A 17,352-nucleotide genomic window follows, 5' to 3' on the forward strand; every position below is an offset into this window, starting at 1 on the left:
TATTTCAAAATAAAGTAGTAGACTGAAAACAAAAAAAAATGCAAGAATGAACACTGGTTTTATAGTTTTAAACCAAAACTCAAAAAAGGCCAAATACACGACCTCCATATCAATAAAATGAACTGAAAATGTGAGTTACTTAAATACTGGAGCTTCAATTTCCTTGTCTTTTACAAAAGTACCTTGAGACCATCACTATTCTACCAATCAGAGTATTGTTACTTGGTTCCAGTAGCATATATGTGCAATATCATCACTGGGAAGAAGCAGACAGGAAGACAAGGAGTTGAGGGCAGCCTAGAACACGTGAAGAGACTTCTCAAAATGCATAAAATATGAGATAAATATTGAATAAATAAATAGCAATGGACAACTTTGCCTTTATCCATTTAGCAAATACTGAGCACCTAATATAAATACATGTGCACACCCACACCAGGCCTTGTCATGAACACATAGGCAAAGTCTGGTGTAACAGGCACTATGATACAAGCCATGTAAAACCAGCTTCCCAAGAGGCTGAGGCAAGGTGGTCACCCTCCAACCCTGTCTCAAAATAAACTTGGAAAGGGAGGAAGGGACAGAAGGTATAGCTCAGTGGTGATGTGTTTACCTAGTGTACCTGAGGCCCTGGGTTCAATCACACTTCCAGGAGTTCAAAAAACAAAAACAGAAACAAAGGAAAAACAAAAAACAAAACGCTAAACACTAGTAATAGTCCAAGTAATAGAAACAGAATGTAACAGAAACAACTGTAATCCCAACTTAACATCCAGTAGGAAGGATACTTGGGAAACTTACAACAAAGGAATTGCTAACACTAAACCAAAAAGATGTGCAGAGGATCTCCAGCGAAGAGAGAAAACATATCTAGGCCAAGTCCTCAAAGACTAAAAAGAAGCAGCCATGCAGAACACATGACAATGTTTCAATGCACCTGAAACCCCTAGAGCATGCTTAAGAAACAGTTACATCAAAAACAGGGGGAGCTGGGCAGAAGGTTCAGCAGGTAAAGACACTTTCCCAAGCCTGACAGCCTCTGATTTCCCACAGGGTACAAGCAGAGAACATACTTCCACAAGCTGCCTGCTTTCTCTGTGGGCCAATCATGGTGCACACACACCCACACATATACATATATAAAATACATAAATACAATGGAAAAAAAGCTTTAAAATATAAAAGCATCTTCGTTTCCAAAGAATGACAATAAACAAATGGCAATGTTCATTCTGAGTATGATTTGTCAGAAAGAGTTAAACATTAACCTTTTATATGCAATATAAAGATGCAAGAGTTACCTTATAGCTCTTATCTTTGAATGTCTGGGGTTATATCCAGTTCTAGTCAGGTGCAGTGGTACATACCTTTAATCCCAGTACTGAGGAGGCAGAGGCGGGCAGATCTCCATGAGTTGAGGCTAGCATAGTCTACACAGTGAATTTCAGGACACCCAAGGCCAAACTGAGACCATAACTTAAAAAAAAAAAATCTAGGTTGTAACATCAAATATTGCTACTACAGTAATGACGGTCAGCCAAAGTAAATAAACCAATACATTCAGTGTACACAGGAAGGTAAGCTGTCATGTAACTAGTACTCTGAAGTTATCTATTGTTCATCCTGTGCAAGTAACTGTGGGAAGAGGATTGATTGCAAAGTTAAAAAAAAACAATAGCCCCAGCAACATACAACTTAGGAAGACAAAAACAACTTATTATAAGAGTAAGAATTATGTAATCATTAACAGAGCTGAAGAGAAGAGCTGGAGGAGAGTGTACAAATTTCATAAACTAAAGGCTTCAATAATAATTCTTCCTCAGTAATTTTTTTGGGGGCGGGTGTCTCATGCATCCCAGGTTGGCATCCAACTCCTATACAGACACAGATGACCACAAGCAGTCTGAACTTAGCACTGTCTCCTGGTGCGTGCACTACAGGTGTACACAGCCATACAAGGTTTCCACAGTGGCAAGGATCACTCAAGGGCTTCCTGCATGTGAGGCAAGACTCATTCAACTGAGCTACACACCCAGCCCTCCTCAGTACATTGTTAGAAAGATCATCAGACAGGTGGACTTGGTCGTGGGTCATTTGTCTTTCAGTCTTTAGGCTTAATGAGTCAAATATAAGTCATTTCAACTTTGTTTAGTGTGTACAAACTGAAGATGAAAATTACCACAGAGCCTCACTGAATGACTAAAAGAACAATAAGGAGATACAATGGAAAACTGAATTTAGAAGATATGAAATTCTAGGCCAGTAATTTCATGATGTAACATATATGGAGTTGGAGTTCTGGCCTCACAGATCACAGGAAACTCAAAGATAAACACAGCAATTTTAACACATAACTGAAGTACTATTTAAAGACTACCAAAAAGATTCACTAACAAAATGAAGCTAAGACATTTGACACATTCTGATAATCTGGAAGTTTTCCTTAAAACTTTAAACTACATACTGTCAAACTGGCTTATGTTCTATATTTATATCTAATCTGTATTGCATACATCTTCATGACTATTTAAAATTCCAATTTATTTTTTCTGTATGATTATATAAAAGAGTCTATCAAAATCTTTCAACCTAAATAAATTCACTCTAAGGCAATCTAAACTTCAATGAGACTTAAAACTCAACATCTTTACCCAAACAACCTATTGATATTTTACACTTGACCCAGTAACTTATAAATAGTAATTAATATATGTCAAATAAACTTGATCCAATTTTCCAACTACGCTATCTACTTCCAAGCTGAGGAGAAACAAAGGTTATAGTAAGGCTTGTAGGAAGTAGAGGGAGGGAACAGTGTGCAGTCCCACCAATAGACTCTACAGAAAGAAATGCTAGTGGTCCTGGAAATCATCCATCAGAATTACCAAAATACATTCGCTAATAATCAACATCATCTCAGGATGAGGCTAACAGCTTGACACTCTTATTCCAAAGCATTTTATCCACGTGATAGCTTGTAAACTTTTATGACCCACTTTACAGTATTTCAGTATATTCAATCCTAACGTCTTTTGAAAATAAAGTTTGTCAGTTAAAATATATTTTCTAGAGACTACACTTTCATTCATTAGGTTTAGTCCATTGCCTTAACGACTTAGACAATGTCTGAAATTTTAACATTGGGGAAAGTCAGAAAAATAGTATTATAGTTAAGTTTCCTAAATGTGGAATATAGTATCTACAGGACTCATGTGTTTTGGAAAGGCTCATGAGCACATCAAAATGTTGAAAGAAGCCAACTTTCTACCCTCCCCTGATGCTACAAAAGGCTGATGTCTACCCACAGCATTAGCCACTGCTGTAGTAGACGGTGTGCTCAGTACATTACATGCAAGAGTCTGAGTTCAAACCCTTAGCACCAAAAAAAAAAAAAAAAAAAAAAAGAAAAAGAAAGAAAGAAAACACCATCTGCATTTGTAAAAGACTATTAGGGTATGGTTTTCATTCATTTCTATGACCTACTCAGGCAAAGAGCTATTTTTAGTTATTTTATTTTAGTTTCTGGAGATGGGATAGCTCTATGTAGTCCTGGCTGTCCTGGAACTCACTAAGGAGACCAGGAACTCACAGATCCTCCTACCTCTGCCTCCCAACTGCGGGGATTAAAGCATCTGGCTATAATTATGTTCTAAAGCAATCCTTTACATCTTCTTCTGGTCATTCTTATAATTTTTAGTAAGATCGGGTAATCAGCCTTCATCTGGCAGAAAAACATCACCTTCTGGGAAGAATGTGGAGTATCTCCAAACCTGCTATTGTTCAGAGTGGCTTAATAAATTACACATGGCTTTTTCCTAGAGTTTGGCATTTTAGTTTTTAAGACATAAAAATATCATGATACTAACAGAATATCATAATGTAACACTGCTTACAATTTAGTGGAAGATTTGAACATTTTTATTCAGTTGTTTTAACAAAAAGGAGTATTTAACCATGCACCCTGCTATTACGCTATGGCAAAACAGCCCACAGCAAACGAAGTCCTGAAGATCCCTTAACTGAAACCCCAATTGTCTTAGTCAGGGCTACTATGGCTCTGATGAAACACCATGATCACAGCAACTTGAAAAGGAAAATGCTTATTTGGCCAACATGTTCATAGCACTGTTAGTCACTGAAGGAAATCAGGACAGGAACTCAAGCAGGACAGGAGCCTGGAGGCAGAGCTGATGCAGAGGCCATGGAGGGGTGCTGCAAACTGGCTTGCTCAACCTGCTTTCTTATAGAACCCAATACCACCAGCCCAGGGGTGGCTCCATCACAAAGGGTTGAGCCCTTCCATCAATCACTAATTAAGAAAATGCTCTACAGGCTGGCCTACAGCCGATCTCATGGAGGCATTTTCTCAACTGAGGTTCCTCCTCTCTGAAGACTCTAGCTTGTGTCAAGTCAACATAAAACTAGCCAGGACACCAATCATTCCATAGTCTATGTAAAGTGTTGTACTTGCCAGATTTCCCGAGTATTAGCTGGGTAAAATATAGCAAGACAGACTTGGAGCTCTTTCAGCTACCCCCTAACACACAGCCCTGGGTGGTGGGCCAAAGAAGTCAATCCTTTTGGTGCCAAGCTTCTTAAATAGACTTCAGCTCTTCAAGATTTCTTTCTCTGGACAGTTTCTTCATATCAGTTCCCTATACATCTTTGTTAGACTGCCTAAGAGGTCAAGAACAGTCCACCAGCCCAAATGCAATTCTCTTAAATTTGAGTAATAAGGAGGCCCAAGTTTTTGCACATCTACATATTAAACCAAATGTGACCAAAAAGACATGGGGGGGGGGCGACACCAAATTTGAAGCCTCCCCACCGAGAGTTTTGTTTATTTATCACTTCCCTACAATATGAGTATCTACTTTGAGGACAGATGCAGAGATTACCCGAAAAAAGGAGCCAATTCTCTCAATCTATTAAGACTATTTCAAAATTTTCAAGTTGACTTAAAACTATGTGTAGAAATCTGAGTCTTTCTTAGGCTTTTTATAGATTCAAAAGTCCAATACTGAAGATAACTGAAGAAAATCTTTCCATAGTCCGACACATATACCACAAGGGTAGTTTTTAATCTTGGGCTTTACTCAGGATATCTGTATTGATTCTTCAAACCCAAGGAAGTATAAAATCAAACTGAGTTTTCAAAACCCAAGCAGAGGTAGAGTGGGTCAATTGTGACCTAGTTGTCTTACTTTATGAACATACAGTAACCATTTTGTAGACTGCTCTTTCTTTAAACCTAACTGTACTATACTGACAATATACATACGAGGAAAATCTGCTTTGTGGCAGTTAAATTGTTAGAGCTCTCCTTAAGAACTGTGGGCCAAATCTAAACAGTTGATGATTCTAATACACACAAAAAGAATTCCCCGTCTTTATTAACTTACGTTAGAACATACTGATTGTACTCTTCATAGAGGCAGGCCACTAAAATAAAAGCGGAGGTGTGAACGCTTACCTCTTTTAATATTCATATCAATCCCCCTAGATTATCAGAGTTAAATATAAAAATTAACAGGCATAAAATACCCTCATATTTTCCAAATAGTAATTTAAAAACAAATTCCAAACCAAATCCAAGGTCAGCAAATAGTTACCAGGTGATGAGAAATTTAAACTTTAAGCTGGCAAATCAATTTTAGATCTCAAATCTAGTAACACAAAGGTAAAAAAACTTTATGTAAGGCTATATGTATACATATTTTCCTACCCATGTTGTAAGTTCTAAATAGGCCTTGTTATTTTGAGGAGAGTCAACCTCAGCCACAATCAATCAGGAGGAAGAACAATAATTTGTTTGCTGGGAATTGTGCATACTTTGAAAATTCCAAAGCCTATTTTTCATCTTTAGGGTATCATAGTAAATGTTCTATAAAACTGTTGGCTAAAGCCTGAGTAGTAATAAGGTCTGTGTTGAAAACAGCATTTATTGCCCAAAATAGTTCAGAAAAGTAGCAGATTTTGAGATATTTGTTTGGACTAGAACAGATAATTTAAAAGAGAAGTTTCAAAAAGGTGAACTAAGCTTTTCTTCCCAGAATAAATTATTGGACTTTTTGCACAAGTACATTATTTGTACTTTATATAATTAATAGAACTTTTGCATTTATACTAAACATCTCTAAACTGTTACCTTTTTTTTAGACAACTCTTTAGTGAGATGCATTTTTTAAGATATCCAATAAGCCATGACTACTACTAATCTTTGCCACTTGGAGGTACAGAGACTAACAAGCTATTCACTAAATAAAATGAAATTTTTACCTATGGTTTCTAAGGCACACAGTTATCTACAACATCTAAAGTGGGATTTATTTGCTGGACCACAATAAGTTCTCAGAACATTTGCTCTAACTTGGGTAGAAATAGGCAAGTAATCACATTAGTCTCCAGTCCAAAAATGTATTTCAGCTAAAATATGTCAATCCTCACATCTGCAGTCACTTAAAGATGATCAGTGTTGTGCTGGGAAGTTTCTGCAGCTACTTTGGGATGACAATACAGTGCTCAGGGTTTTAGAGGATTAGGCAAATTCTGTCCCCTTTTGTTCAACAATGCCTCATCTCCACTACATAAAACCTGGTCTCCAGTCCCACTACTGGGGTTATTACAAAGAGTGATTACATTATAAAAGGCCTCCAGATCACTCTGTTCAAATGTGACAGCTGGTTTCAGGGATGTCCCAGGAGCAAGGGAACTTCCTCCAACAATTCTCAGGTTGATAAATTTGATTTTCCAAGTATTTTCCACAAAAGGGCTACGGATAAGTCCAAAAATTTGTTCAAATATGCCCAAGCAAGTATTTCCTCTGTGAACAGTCCCTGCAACTCCAACCATAACTAATCCATGAGGAGAAGAAGCACATTTTAGTCCTTGAGAATCGAGGTTGGGACTGAGAAAAAGAAATTCCTCTTTCACTAATGACAGTAAACGAAGGCTCACAATTTCTGCTCCTTGGTAGTCTATCACGTTTTGTTCTGAGGTGCTATAATAAAACCTAAGCTTGACATCATGCCAGAAGTGCTGTGGGCCCCATTCCTCTTGAGGTGGTCCCAGAAAAGGATTCTGAGAATTAAGAAGTTCAAAGAACCAGTGGCAGAATTCTTCTCCTAAGCGACGGAAATCAACCTTTTCAGCGTTTTGCTCTTCTTTTGCCTGCTGGTTAAAACAAAAACAGAGGAAAGTGAAGGTTCACCTCTCACGGCCAAGGTTCTAAGTGCAAATGTATTGGTCAGAACAAAGACCAATGAACTACACCATGCGCAGATCAACTTCTTCCAAAAGGAAGAGTGTTGCTGGTTGTTTTTGCTCTTTTGGGGGCCCACCACCCAGCTCCCAAATAAATACACATGGAGGCTTCTTTTTTTTTTCCCCCGAGGCTATGTATCTTTTTTTAATTAAGAATTTTTTTATTCATTTTTACATACACAGATGCCCCTCTCTTCGATCCTCCTGCCCCTCCCACCTCCCCCCCCCTCATCCCACCCCCTATTCCTTCCTCCAACAAGGAAAGGCCTCCCATGGGGAGTCAGCAAAGCCTGGTACATTCAGTTGAGGCAGGTCCAAGTCCCTCCCCCTGCATCAAGGCTGTGCAAGATGTCCTATCACAGGTAATGGGCTCCAAAAAGCCAGCTCATGCACCAGGGATGGATCCTGATCCTACTGCCAGGGGGTCCCTTAGGCAGATCAAGTTACCCAACTGTCTCGCTTATGCAGAGGGCCTAGTCCAGTTCCATGGAGGCTCCACAGCTGTTGGTCTAAAGTTCATGAGTTCCCACTAGTTTGGTTCAGTTGTCTCTGTGGCATATTAATTATAAATGTCCAGCCTTAGGTTGGCTTGTTTCTTGCCAGCTTTTCTGAACTTATTAGCCTATCTATCTTTGACTGTGGGCTTTTACTTTTCTCTATTCCTGTATACCTTTCATTACTTCTTACTCTGAGGCTTGCTATGTAGCTGGGTGGCTGGCCCCTTGTGTCCTCCTCCTTCTCTCGAACTTTCTTCTTCTTCCCCCAGATTTCCCCTTCTGTATATTCTCTCTGCCTGCCAGCCCCACCTATCCTTTCTCCTGCCTCGCTACTGGCTGTTCAGTTCTTTATTAGCCCATCAGGTGTTTTAGATAGGCAAGGTAACACAGCTTCACAGAGTTAAACAAATGCAACATAAACAAAAGTAACACACCTTACAATAATATTCTATAACAGAAGAAAATATTTTCAATTTAAATTTTATCTAAGTAAAATTGAACAAGCCCACTGCTGGGTTCAGTGTCACACAGCTAAGATGTCAGCTACTCGGGAGGCTGAGGGAGAAGGCTGGCTTGAGCACAGGAGCCCAAGACCAGCCCTAGCATGCTCTCATTCATTCATTCATTCATTCATTCTCTTACTCTCCCTCTCTCTTCCCCTCCCTACCCCCTCTCATTTCTTTTTCTTCAATGTGTTTGGGATCAAACCAGATAGATACCCTAGACCTTTATCTTCTTCTTCTAAGAAAAGGTCTTACTCTATCCAAAACTGACCTGGAGCTTGCAATCATCAAGTTTCTTATCTCCTGTATGCTGAGGTTACAGGCATCTAACATTCCACCTATTCTGATACCCTGTTCTCCTCAAAACCAATTCTAAAACAGTAATATAGGAATGTTATTTGCAATTCCGATGATTTGATCTTAGAAAAAGTTAAAAAAAATAAAAAATGAACAAAGCCCTTTAAAATATCAATATCAGCATGAATAGTCAATGACAATGGTTTGTGCATAATTTTCCTTTGACTGTACACATCTTCCAAAACTTTAAAACAACTGCTTCAAATGGATCCTTTAATGAATGTAAAGGTCAAAAAAGGTGATTATACAAATAATTGCAATAATTAATAAAACTCATGAGGAATTTGCATTTTTCTAACATCATCATAAATTCTATTGAAAAGTAAGCTCTTGTTACTCATTCTATCTGCTTTAACATAAAATGACTATTATTTTTTTAATCAGGAAAGGTTTGTCAGAACTTTTTAAAAAAATTTCCCTCTACATAAAATAAAACAAAATAAATAAATGAAATTTTAAAAAAATCCCTCTACCTTCCTTAAACAGATACTTCTAAAGGTGATTGAAATGGGTAATTTTCCATGACCAGAATACTATATTTTTTAATTAAAAGGGAATAGTACTATAAAAACATACCCTATAAACTAGACTCCATGCACCTATGTATTTCAGAACATAGTACCTCACCAAGAATAAGATACTATGTCTCATTCTATACTACATGGAGAGCCTGCAATTCACTATATTTGGCACAGAATGTGGTATTTAAGTTTATTTTCCTGGTCTGCACAATAAGCTTGATAACATATTATTTCTGTGAGCATTTCTTTTTCTCCTTTCAGTATATGAAGCAAAAAAGACCTTAAAACATCCTTTCCTAACTGCACTATGAAAGCATAGTAACTATCCAGAGTTCAATCTATCAACATTAAGTACTCACTCTCTCTCTCTCTCTCTCTCTCTCTCTCTCTCTCTCTCTCTCTCTCTCTCTCTCTCTCACACACACACACACACACACACACACACACACACACACACACACACACACACGAGCAGCCAGGATTAACTGAAGTGGAAATCATTTTCTCCAAGTGTTTTAAATGAGATTTTTGCATGACTACCAAAGACAGTGGTCTTGAATAAGATAATAAATGAGATAAAGACTAGAAAACACAAGTACTATGAACCATGCACCTCAGAGCTAGGATTATTTGCACAGTTTCAGACAGAACAAGGATTCAGGACAAAGTACAAATCTAGTGTACCTGTTCAAAGAGCTGGATGTCCTCTGTCTTTGTATCTGATTCTGCTGTCTCCTTCAATTTTGGTGACTGTTTTTCCCAATAATCTTTTGCATACTGAATAAGATTGTGCTTTTCAGTAGTTGGGGGTACAATCACATCGTGTTTTGCCAAATACTTAAATATGACTTCTCGGTGGACTTTTTTTCGCCTCAGAAGTTCTTCTACATTTTGGCTATAAACTAATATTGCATGAATAGCATCTAGAAAAAAATAACCATAATTAATAGACAATCACAAGGCATTTGCAAATTTGCCCAACATCAGCAAAAATTCTACTGAAAAATATTTAAGCTCACGATATTTGCTTTTGCATTAAGATGGCTCTGGCTTTGAAAAGCAAGAAGTGGCTCATCCATTCGTTTGCTTTTTAAATCCTTTATACTTTAAACTTCCTTTACCTTGCCAGTGATGGTGCTGGGGATGATGTGGTGGTAATGAATGGTGATGCAGCCTTCAGTCCACTTGGGAGGCAGAGGCAGGCAGTTCTCTGAGTTCAAGGCTAGCCTGGTCTACAAAGCCAAGTCCAGGGCAGCCAGGGCTACACAGTGAAACCCTGTCCCCCAAAACCAAAATAAATAAATATGAGTTGTTTAAATAAAAAATATTTGACCCAGAAAAAATTTATTTCTCCGCCCCAAATATCAAAAAAAATCTACAAACCTTGAAAAAGTGATTAAAATGACAGTATTTGAGATGTCAAGGAATGTTGTCAAATTCCTGATTCTACAGATAATCGAAGTTGGTAACAGGATTCTACAGATAATCAGGAAGTTGCTTTTTAATTAAAAGTTGTGCTACAAACACAGACTAAAATGTATCTTTCTGATACACAACGGGTGCAAAATGGCAAAAATTAACTTTTAAAAAATGCACTCATTACCTATGTCTTCCAAAGACCTTATCCCAAGGGGCACACAGTATCCTTGAGGCCCCTATTTCAAACTTCCCTAAGGCTATCCTCTTTTTCCACCCATTTCAGGGTAGCTACTACATTCGATTGTTTGGGGTTTTTTTTGGGGGGGGGGGGTTGTCATTTCTATTCCTTTCTTTACAGCAACATACGTATTATTACTGTATTTAGTAAGGATTTTTTGAATGTTTTATAAATTCAACGTACAGATATATCCTTTGTGTCTTACATATAACCTTTTTTAATTAAAAAAAAAAAAAAACTTGTGGTTTTGCCACTTCTCAACTTTATCTGTCAGACGAAGAGACTGAGCATTCCTTGACATATATGGGTTAAAGCCATCGGCCTTTTGTTGGGTGCAATAGGTATTTCCCTAAGAGACCCACAAAAGGTGTCTGTGTTCTCCCTTCCGGTGGAAAGAAAACCGGCAGATCAGCTGCAGCTGATGCCCTCGGATGACAGAAACTTAAAATGAAACACACCCTCTGGGGCTTTGTGGAAATCATGAAGGAAAAAAAAAAAAAAAAAGAAAAGAAAATGGCTGATTCGTACTCGGGCCACCATGTCAACAAAGTTTTACCGGGTCGGTATCAGACACTCGCAAAATCCCGGGAGCCGCTCCACTGCCCGACCCGTCGGCATGCCGGGACCGGGCTCCGCGGGCGGCGAAACCTGCGTGGGGGACTGCAGAGCTGTGCAGCCGCGGCCGGAGCGGCCTCTCCGGCGGGCTCTGGCCCAGGGGAGCCGAGCAGCCTCCCCGGACCGGACCGGACCGGACCGGACCCGGCGGCGTGAGGCGATACCTTGGCGGTCCACAGGCTGCACCAGGCGGTTGGTGACGGTGTCGCACAGGGCCATGATCTCGTCATCGTCCAGCAGGCCGAGCAGGTGACGGCAGCCCTCCGTCTCTAAGTGGCTGAGCCCAGACATCTCGCCCCCGGGGAAGGGGGCAGAGGACGACGCCACCAATGTCGCCCTCTCGGCCCGCCGGCCGGCCGGCGCCTTAGCAACAGGCACCGGAAGTGCCTTTCCAGCCGCTCGTGCCGGAAGGGTCTCGGAGATTCCAGCCCCCGGGGCGGAAGTGCTGGCTCAGAAAGTCGGCGAGGAAACGCTGGGGATCCCGACTTGGGGTTCCGGGCCGTCTTGGAGTAGCGTTCCACCGCTGGCGCTTCAAAGAGGCATCGTGAACCTTCACCTTCCACACGAGGGCTGGTTAGAAACGAAACTTTAAACTCACCAGCACTGCCTCCTTTAAGAGCGACTGGAAGTGCAGCGCATGCACCGGCGGGTGCGTGGGGGTGGAGAGCGCAAGCCAGCTCCCATCATCCCCCGGGGCTAGCAGGTGGAAGCGCTCCTCCCCCTTCCCCCTCTGGTGACCCGGGAGCGTTTGAAAGTTTGTCGTCTCTGGCCACATCTAAGTTAGGTGAGCTGGTCCCTTGATATTCTTTAGCTACACAAGTTAACTTAAACTTTTAAACACTATGCTGAGAAAATGTTTTCAAAGAACTATAACTTACTTACCCATGATTCCATCCTTGCCCACTGTTGTGTCCACATCTGGACCCCCAGAGAGACCACCAAAGACAAGCTTACCAGAATGCAAAAGCAAAGCTTTATTTCGAAGCAATTCAAGCCTAGGCAGGGACCCCCGTCAAGCCATCCAACTCAGTGGAGGCTGGAGGAGGTGTCCATCCCTCTGCAAGCTCAGTTTTTTTTTGTTTGTTTGTTTGTTTGGGGTTTTTTTGTTTTGTGTTTTGGTTTTTGTTTTTTTGTGGGTTTTTTTTTTTTTTTTTTTTTTTTTTTTGGTTTTGTGACAGGGTTTCTCTATGTAGCTTTGCGCCTTTCCTGGAACTCGCTTTGTAGACCAGGCTGGCCTCGAACTCACAGAGATCTGCCTGGCTCTGCCTCCGGAGTGCTGGCAAGCTCAGTTTTTAAAGGCAAAAACCACAAGGTTACATCAGTTAGGAGTGCTAATATGGGTACAATTCTGATTGGCTAGCTTCTGCGGACTTTCCAGAAACCTTATCTTTATCTTACACCTAAGGAGGAGTGGATGCCTGTCACCGTTCCTCATTGGCTGTACTCAGATGGGGGCATTTCTATAGTTAAGCAATCACCATAGAGACTAGGGTTGGGATACTCTGTACTTTGCACTAATTTCTGGAATCCGGTCAACTGGATCCAGTAACTCGAGGCCTATACCTAAAATGGAGAACATTTAGGCCTTATTTTTAAAATGGAGGAACTTTGGTCTCACACCTACCTTGTAGATGACTTTAATTGAGCCCAAGGATGAGGCAGTGGAACCCCAATTTGCAACTGGTTGGTCACAAGTACAACTGAAACAACCTGAGGCTTCAGATTTTCGTGGAATGTGCAGCTGAAGGGGCGTGGTGCCTGACGCCATTAGATTTGAATTAGTGGCTAGTATCTCCCACTGCAGTAATAGTTGCTTGGTTGGTGTGGGGGAAAAAATAGATACACAAACACACTCACCTTGGATAGAAAGTGATTTGTGTTGTGAGTATAAGTAGGAGAGGCTAGATTTCGGTTAGAGTTTTTCATAAATACAAAATCACTGAGATTTGGAGCAGGATAATTTATCGTTGCAGAGGCTTAGTTCTGCATTGCAAGATGCTTAACACTTCCCTACATTTCCACAAGGAGTAGTGTTGCCCTTCTCTGACTTGATGCAAGTGAAAATACCTCCAGACTACCAAATGTTCCCTGAGAAGGAAAATCATCCCCAAGTGAACCACTGATTCACTTTCCAAAGGGTTTTCTGAGATGATGAAGATATTTTTGCATTGCCCAGTACTAACCACTGTCCACATCTGTCTTTTGAGATCTTGCAGTATGGAAGTAAAACTGAATAATTTCAAATTTTACTTGAATTTGAGTTAAGTTTTAATATCCACATGTGGCTAGTGGCTACTAAATTGGATTATGCCAAACTAAAGATTTGTAGGCCATTCTGTAGACATGTATCTTTTATGTTTGACCTCTGACTTCAATTTGTTTTTATTTTCAAAACCCATTAGTGCAGATAAGTCACAAGGGTTTCCTTATGATTGGTTCCTTAGACTCGTATTCCAGGTCTCTGCTTCAAAGCCTTTGTTCTTGCTAATTAACTTGAGATGGTCTTCCCTTCAGACATCTCAACTGCTCATTTTCCCTACTGTTTATTCAGGTCCCTACTTCAAAGTATTACCAGGGAAGCCTCACTGCATCGGCCCATTCAAAATCACCATCAACACCCTACTTATGTTTCCTACCCATTTCATTTGTCTCCAAAGTGTTTATATAATTTAGTATACTATATTGTTCATTGCTCTCATTCCACTCCCAGCCCCTTATAAGGTGAGCTCTGCGAGGCAAGCAGTTTTTGTTTCATTATGTTTATGAAGCCTGGCATATAGTAGATATGCTATTTTTAAAGTAACATTTGTAATAAATAAATTGTGAAGCCTGGAGGGTTTTAAACAGAGTGATGAAATGATCGAAGTTTCAAACAGGATCACTTGAGTAATGGTATGAAGGGTAGACTGAAGGAAGCGAAGAGGAAAGAGAGCCCAATTGGGAGGCCAGTACTACTTTTTCTGTGTGACAGAAAATGGTAAGCTCAGGCAGAGTGGAAGATCGGATAGTCTTGGATCACTGCAGGCTTTGGTTTGGGCCACCAGAGTTGCCATTTGCTGAGAAAAGGAAAACTGGGTAAAGTAGGTTTGAATGAGGGATATAATAGCTAAGAGCTCAGACTTTCTGGAACATGTGATGGTACCTAAGAAAGAATAAATCAAAGAAAGAAGGTTGCTGAATTAATCGTGACCAGGCAGCAGTGAAAAAAGTGCATGCAATAGAATAGTATGAAGGCGGGTAGAGTTTCCAGCGTGACTATAAGGCCAGAGACAGAATAGTAATGATTACAAATTTGGCAAACACATAACAAGAAGGATTTGGCATCCAGCCCTTCATTTACTAAATTCTTACAACCTTGCAGCAATAGTTGTCCCATTTTACAAAATATAAAGTCAATTGGCTATCCTTTTTTAAATGATTTATTAGCTCCATGAGCATTTTGTACATTTTGATCATTACATTAACTCCCTTCTCCATATCTTGTGTCTTCTTATTTTTTAGACCTGTCAAAACCAGTTTGTGTTGCCAGGTATCCTTGGTTGTATGGCCTTCAGCTGGAGCATGATCAACTTAACAGAGGTTAGTTAAACTCTTAAAGAAAACTGACTTTCCCTTTCTAGGGGCTAAAATTGCTCCTCCTCAGCTAGATTAGGACTATGTCCCCAACTTTTCCTGTCCTTGTTGGATTTGACCTGGCTTGAGCTTGCACATGTCTTATGTCTGTTGTGATTTCATATTTGCTGCTGCCCACTGTGTCTAGAAGACAGTTTTCTTGTCATCTACCACCTCTGTCTGTCTCTTACACTCTTTTCATCTCCTCTTCTGAAGTGATCCCTGAGTCTTGGTAGGCAGAATACTGAGTGTTTTGGGAATGGGGGGAGGTGATGAGCATTCACAGTTTCTTTTTCTCTACACCTTGGCCAGTTATGAGTCTCTGTGGTAATAACCATCTACTACAGAGATAGAATCTTCTCTGATGAGGGTTGGGAGATGCATAATGATAAGTGATTATATCCACTTAGTGGTATATTATTAATTGCTTAGATTTCCAGAATAAAACTACCATTCTAGAATTTGAGTGCAGTCTTACTTATCTACATACCCTTTAATCTGTTTCTAATAACTATGAACAGAATACTCTTTGTAAGAGGTGAAAGACGTATACATTGTGAGGAGATACCAGAGTATACTCAGTATATTTTTTGAAAGGTAAATACAATTTTCACATGGGTTAAGCCATTTCAGGTATTAGTTCTTACTATCTACTGACTAAGTCATTAAGTGCCTACCAATGGGAGTTTTCAAGAAGGCTCTGAATTTAAGAGGAGTTTACCGTACAGGGAAATATGGTACACTATTGTTTTTTATCTAGTTTCAAACCTTAGCTTGTGTAAGAGATTTGTGATAGATGTAAAGGGCATTAGCTCACAGATAAGCACTGGGGAAACCAGGAACCTTTAATCACACAGGCTTATCTCTTCATTGGAAGGGATTTTCCACCTGGAAGGCTGAAAGTGGATGTTAATAATCTAGTGATAACTTTGCTGTCTTAAGGCTAGGCCTGATGTGAATCTCCCAGAATGTTTATCCCAGACTCTCCCTCCTTAGACCTTTAGCTTTAGCTTTGTTTCTCAGTCAGTAGGAGCCATTCTTAGGGGAGATGTCCCATGTACTTTATAGCCTAGTGACGTTTACACTATCCTTGTCAGAGACCACACCAGATCCTAGGACAGTAAGCTATAGAACCCATCTTCATGGTAAAGGCCACTTGTACTTTGCAGAAGAGTCTCACTGTTGTCATGCTTTAAGTTTTATTGTGCACATGGGGTTGAGATAATTGTTACCAGCAAACTTTTTTTCCCCAAAATTAAACGTAATGTGTCTAAAATAAACTGCATGGTGTCAGACTCCAGAGGTTTGATCCAGCCCAGTTAAGTCGTGCTGAACCAAGTTTCCTTCTTAAATCTTGGTTTGTTTCTCTGCCAGAAGTAGGGTTTGCTGGGACCCCCACAATATAAATAACAAAGTGTTCTTTAATCTAATATTTAACAAGCTTCCACGTGATGCCGATTGTACTGCCCCAAGGACCACACTTTTTAAGTCATTGCTAGAAGATAATGTGGTGGTATTGTATTCCCCAAAATATTGTGCACCCTAATAAATTTATCTGGGGTCAGAGAACAGACAGCCACTAGATACAGAGGCTAGAAAATGGTAGCACTCATGCCTTTAATCCTAGCATTCCAGAGACAGAAATCCCTCTGGATCTCTGTGAGTTCAAGGCCACATTGGAAACAGCCAGGCATGGTGACACACGCCTTTAATCCCAGAAAGCGAGCCTTTAATCCTAGGGTGTGATGGTATAAAGGAAAGATATATAAGGCGTGAAGACCAGAAACTAGAAGCATTTGGCTGGTTAAGCTTTCAGGCTTCTAGCAGCACAGTTCAGCTGAGAGCCATTTGGATGAGGACACAGAGGCTTCCAGTCTGAGGAAACAAGACCAGCTGAGAAGTTGGCCAGGTGAGGTTAGCTGTGGCTTGTTCTGTCTCTCTGACCATCCAGCATTTCACCCCAATAACTGGCCCCGGGTTTGATTTTATTAATAAGAACTTTTAAGATACCTGCTACAAGATAATGAATTGTCCACTAAGTATGTCCACCAGACTTCATCCTGTCCCTGAAATCACTGATTCTCTGATAAGCTTGTCTCTGGACTTATTTCCATTCATGTTTGTAGGTAAAGTTGCATGGCAGAATGGAAAAATTTGATCATTCAGTTGGGAAACCCTTCTGACTCTTAGGCATCTGACGAGCAGTGTTCACATTAACACTTGAGTTGTTAGAATTGGAGGTGACACATGGTGGACACATGGTAATACAGTTAATGAAAAGCCATTTTTCTTCAGTAAGTAGCACTCCTCAATGAGATGAACTTTTT

At 40.1% G+C, this 17,352-nt stretch overlaps 1 protein-coding gene and 1 long non-coding RNA gene across 3 annotated transcripts in view; one reads left to right on the forward strand and one right to left on the reverse strand.

Annotated features, from left to right (window-relative positions):
* Positions 1-3,895: 3,895 nt before the first annotated feature.
* CUNH3orf38 (chromosome unknown C3orf38 homolog) lies at positions 3,896-11,832 on the reverse strand. 2 transcript variants are annotated; one of them, XM_052740966.1, is made up of 3 exons: positions 11,578-11,832; positions 9,826-10,064; positions 3,896-7,170 (listed from the first exon to the last, which is right to left on the reverse strand). In XM_052740966.1, the coding sequence occupies exons 1-3, from the start codon at positions 11,702-11,704 to the stop codon at positions 6,523-6,525; spliced, it is 1,014 nt and encodes a 337-aa protein (XP_052596926.1). In that variant the 5' UTR covers positions 11,705-11,832; the 3' UTR covers positions 3,896-6,522. The 2 variants fall into 2 exon arrangements, with proteins under 2 accessions (XP_052596926.1, XP_052596925.1); XM_052740965.1 differs by having other exon boundaries at positions 3,896-7,173.
* Positions 11,833-12,087: 255 nt separating this feature from the next.
* The window catches only part of LOC128112152 (uncharacterized), a 48,797-nt gene continuing 43,532 nt past the window's right edge, over positions 12,088-17,352 (forward strand). The window contains exons 1-2 of the long non-coding RNA XR_008218860.1: positions 12,088-12,197; positions 14,915-14,992. This is a non-coding gene — a long non-coding RNA (uncharacterized LOC128112152). The remainder of the gene's footprint in view (positions 12,198-14,914; positions 14,993-17,352) is intronic.

The sequence above is a fragment of the Peromyscus californicus genome, unplaced genomic scaffold (assembly GCF_007827085.1).
Source record: "Peromyscus californicus insignis strain IS unplaced genomic scaffold, ASM782708v3 Scaffold_16__1_contigs__length_79575227, whole genome shotgun sequence".
NCBI lineage: Eukaryota > Metazoa > Chordata > Mammalia > Rodentia > Cricetidae > Peromyscus > Peromyscus californicus.

What these genes read in the sequence shown, in the direction of transcription:
- CUNH3orf38 (XM_052740965.1), bottom strand. Translation starts at nt 11,704, where the DNA reads ATGTCTGGGCTCAGCCACTTAGAGACGGAGGGCTGCCGTCACCTGCTC. An exon ending in GCAGCCTGTGGACCGCCAAG is followed by an intron (nt 10,065 to 11,577) that starts GTATCGCCTCAC and finishes ATTTTTTTCTAG; the next exon opens with ATGCTATTCATGCAATATTA. An exon ending in ACATCCAGCTCTTTGAACAG is followed by an intron (nt 7,174 to 9,825) that starts GTACACTAGATT and finishes TGTTTTAACCAG; the next exon opens with CAGGCAAAAGAAGAGCAAAA.